This window comes from Kogia breviceps, chromosome 7, assembly GCF_026419965.1.
Source record: "Kogia breviceps isolate mKogBre1 chromosome 7, mKogBre1 haplotype 1, whole genome shotgun sequence".
Taxonomy (NCBI): domain Eukaryota; kingdom Metazoa; phylum Chordata; class Mammalia; order Artiodactyla; family Physeteridae; genus Kogia; species Kogia breviceps.
Genome location: NC_081316.1, coordinates 59,779,159 through 59,783,466, shown reverse-complemented (window position 1 = coordinate 59,783,466; position 4,308 = coordinate 59,779,159). Strand labels below are relative to the sequence as shown.

The 4,308-nt window shown below is 40.0% G+C and overlaps 1 protein-coding gene across 1 annotated transcript; it reads right to left on the bottom strand.

The window, feature by feature from the left end:
- Positions 1–2,009: 2,009 nt before the first annotated feature.
- Positions 2,010–2,402, bottom strand: LOC136794605 (putative CENPB DNA-binding domain-containing protein 1). Its single transcript, XM_067039521.1, has one exon. The coding sequence runs from the start codon at positions 2,400–2,402 to the stop codon at positions 2,010–2,012; it is 393 nt and encodes a 130-aa protein (XP_066895622.1).
- Between the last annotated feature and the right edge of the window lie 1,906 nt (positions 2,403–4,308).

Sequence of the window (4,308 nt, the reverse complement as noted above, 5' to 3'; positions counted from 1 at the left end):
AGTATCCTTTGGCCTACGACTTAGTGACTTAAAGGAAGGAAGGAGGGAAACAGAACAAAAACAGATGATGCTCCTCTGCCCCTCACGCTGCATCCTGAGCCAATCTAACATTTCACCGTGCCATGATTACCAGTGGTTCTAGCCAACAGTGTCCTTGGGTGCACCTCTGTGAACTCTGGTAGAGGTTGGGGAAGATGAGAAGCTGCCTTTTTTTGGTGAAATTGATGTGTGAGGAGAAGTAAGGAGATCAGCATTCTCATTCCACTTCTTCCCACACTATGAAACTTTAAGCAAGTGCTCCCATTCCTCTGAGTTTCAGTCTCCTCACTTATAAGATGGAATATGGGCATATTCCCTATGGAAGACCTAGAGAGGGAACACGTAGCCTATGCCCTGTAATGCTCTGCTTAATATTTGCACCATAATTGCAATTTATCAAATGTCTTTTACATTCAGTGTCTGATACAATAGCTGCACATGACAAATAGTGTTGAATGATCTAAAGTGACCATGGCTTTAGTAAATGGTTTAGGAATACAGTAAGTCCTCTATATATGAACAAGTCCCATTCCAAGAGTGCGTTCATAAGTCCAACTTGCCCGTAAGTCCAACAAAGTTAGCCTAAGTACTCAACTAACACAATCAGCTATATAGTACTGTACTGTAATAGGTTTACAATACTTTTCACACAAATAATATATAAAAAACAAACAAATACAAAAAATATAGAAAACGTTTTTAATCTTACAGTACAATACCTTGGAAAGTACAGTAGTACAGTGCAACAGCTGCCATACAGGGGCTGGCATCGAGTGAACAGGCAAGAAGAGTTACTGACTGCAGGAGGGAGAGGAGGTGGGAGATGGTAGAGCTGAAGGATCATCAGCAATAGGAGACGGAGGGCAAGCTGCAATTTCACTCACACCTGATATTGATGGCACAGGTTCTGGTTCCTTGCTGGATTCATTTCTATCTACCCTCTTGAAAAAATGGGCCTCCAATGCCATCAGGTCTTCATTAGTAAGCCCCTCATGTTACACAGCAAGGAGTTCAGTGAAGTCGTCCACTTGCAGATCTAGCACCAGCTTCTCGCTGAGGGTCACTAAGTTGCTGAAGACCTTTTTGGACTCCTCATCCACCTTCTCAAATCCACGAAAATCATGAACAAACTGCAGGAAAATGTTCTTCCAAACCCCATTCATCGTGACAGCCATATTCTCACACCAAGCAAAGTCCATGTTTTTTTTGGCCTTGTAGATGTCATAGTCCTTCCAAAATTGTCACAAGGTTGTTCCTGATTTGTAATTCACCTTTACTGCCTGGCCAAAAAGTGTGACATAAATAATATTTCTTGAAAGTCATTGTAACTCCCCAGTTCACAGGTTGGATGAGCAATATAGTATTCAATGGCAGATACATTATTTTGGCGTTGGGATGAAAGTCATCCATGAATGGGGGGTGGCCCGGAGCACTGTCAAGCAGCAAAAGAATAATGAATGGGACATCTTTCTCCAAGCAATACTTCTCTACCTCCGAGATAAAGTGATGGAAAAAACAACCCTGGAAAATGGCTTGTGTAACCCAGGCTTTGGGATTATTCTTCCACACAACAGGAAGAGAGCCCTTGGTTATGTTTTTAAGGGCTCTTGGGTTCTCTGAATGATAAACTAAAAGAGGCTTCAGATTCATATCGCCAGAAGCATTGCTACCAAATGGCAGAGTTAGCCTATCCTTTGCTGCTTTATAGCATGACACCAATTTTTACTCCTTACTGATGTAACTTAAGTCTGGCATCCTCTTCCAGTACAGTCCTCTCTCATCCACATTAAAAACCTGCTTGGGTAAATACACACCTTCATCAATGATTTCTTGAAGTGTTCCAAGAAATTCCTGGGCAGCTACCATATCTGCACTCGCTGCCTCACCACTTACTTTTACAGTGTGAAGGTTGGCTCTGGCCTTGAACCGATGAAACTAGCCATGGCTGGTATTAAAAATGTACCCTCTGATTATACGCCGTGTTTCTTCTTCAAGTCTTCATAAAAGCTTTTAGCTTTCTCTTGAACCAGCATTAAGCTGAGCAGGACTCGACGCTGATGCTGATCCTGCAGCCACACAGTGAGAAGTTTCTCCAACTCCTCCATCACTTTTCCATGCTTTTTCGATATTATTGTCGACATCATCAGCACAGCGGACTTCACATGTTCCATGATCTTGTCCTTGTTCTTTAGAATCGTGCTGATGGTTGGATAATTCATGTTATAATAACAAGTGACATCTACCATATTTTCGCCTTGCTCCACTCTCTCAATTATTTTCACTTCTGTTTCCATCGTTATTGATTGGAGCTTTTTAGCAGTACCAGCTACATCACCACTGCCTTTACACTTGCTTCCAGACATCCTGGGCTTGAAATAAAGACATTGTACTACTGTACTCTATACAGTACTGTACAGTACAATACACAAAAGCACAACCACTTGTAGAGGATGCATGCATGTCACAATGTACACCACACATGTGAACTAACTTACGTGATTGGACATGCAAATGTATGTTCACATCTTTGAAAGTTTGCAATTTGAACGTTTGTATGTAGAGGATTTACTGTACTTGATGCCTTCTTTAAAAAATAGAAGTTGTTGTTGTGAATACAAGTCCTCAGATAGACAATTTCAGGATGCTTAAGAGTAACAAATATCACCCCTTTCTTTTCTCAACCACCAGAAGAGATCATTGTATCCACAGTGAAATGAAATTAATCACTAACCATTGAATAACATTTCAGACAGGCAGATAAACCAAATGTTGATAGTTTGGATGTCCTCAAGCAACTAAATCGAAGTGTTACATGAGAGGAAAGAGGTATCACTTGATTAGGGATGAATCTTAGCCTTTAAATTAAATTTGAGACCCCCTGGTCCACTTGGCTAACATTTTACAATTTAAGCAAAATACCACTGGTTTGGGAGTGCAATTCTAAGCTCTCAACCTAACCATGGGGCTTTCATTCTTTGCCAGACCAGAGTGACCACAGAGCTTCTAGACGAGCCTTCTAAACTCCTTTTGTGGATTACTATCACATTTTCCAGACAGCAGGAGCTTGGCTGTACCACCAAATCTTCTCAGATTTCATGGGGCTCCAAGACTGTTTTGTTCATAAAAGAAAGTCTGGATAGAAATTTACTTTTCTATTTGGTATACTGGCTCCATTGAACAGGAGACTATTTTGAGATTATCAGACACATACAGTGGTTCCCTTAGCCAGCTTTATCTTTCATAAGGATAAAGTATATATCACTATTTTCTTCTATTTATTTGTCCATTCTTATAACACATTTAGTATGCCAAGTTCCTTGTTAGACAGCAGATGTATGAGGAAGGATCCCCCAATAAAATAAATGACAGGATCTTAGAAGGAAATCGGATTTTCATATCTCAAGAAGGGTTTAATAAAGAGACTATTTACAAGGTGTGGACAGGGTGGAGGAAAACTCAAGGGATAGTGTCAATTCCACTCCACAACACCCTGGGGGCTAGTAAGAAAGGAGCTGTTACAATTTCCAGCATTGAAGGCATAAGAAAAGGAGAGAGTACTCCACATTCATTCACTCTCTTCCCCCTGCCCCAGTCTCCTGCCAGGGCTCCCCATTAGTTGAATCCAATGAAAAGCCAGAAGGCAAGACAGCCTCTTGGTATGCCCTTGCAGGTCAGCCTCTCCCCACAGAAAGCAGGGTGGAGCAGGGTAGAGAGTGGATCTAGAGGGCCAAACAGAAGATAATTAACATCCTGGGAGTACAAAGATAATTTGAAAGGTATGTTTCTACTCTGATTTTCATCTAAAGCATAATCACAAGGAAAGTCACTGATGAAGTAGAAGTCTGAATTTTTCTGACTATATATGTGGCAAATAAAACAAAAAAATCAAAATGAATTGGGTTCAATCAACATGAAACGGTGTTCCTTTCTTAAATTGTTAAGCTGTATTTCTTCTCAGAGGCAATGCATTGTAGTGGAAAGAACAATAGTTTCGTTGTTGGGTAAATCCAGTTCAAATATTGACTTTGACTTCACACTAACTCTCTATGTGACTTTGGGTAAATTATTTCACCTTTCCTTAGTTTCCTGACCAGTAAATATGAGATTAATTACGTCTACTTAGTACTATGCATGATACATGGTAACAGCTCAGAAAAATTTATCTTTCATAATGTTTAATAATATTAAGATCATATAAATATCAATCCTAAAATATCAGTTATTCTGTGTTTCATCTAATATATAGGTATCTATTGCAGAAAGGAGTTA

Excerpts from the sequence above, each read along its gene's own strand:
- LOC136794605 (XM_067039521.1), bottom strand. The coding sequence starts at position 2,402 with ATGTCTGGAAGCAAGTGTAAAGGCAGTGGTGATGTAGCTGGTACTGCT.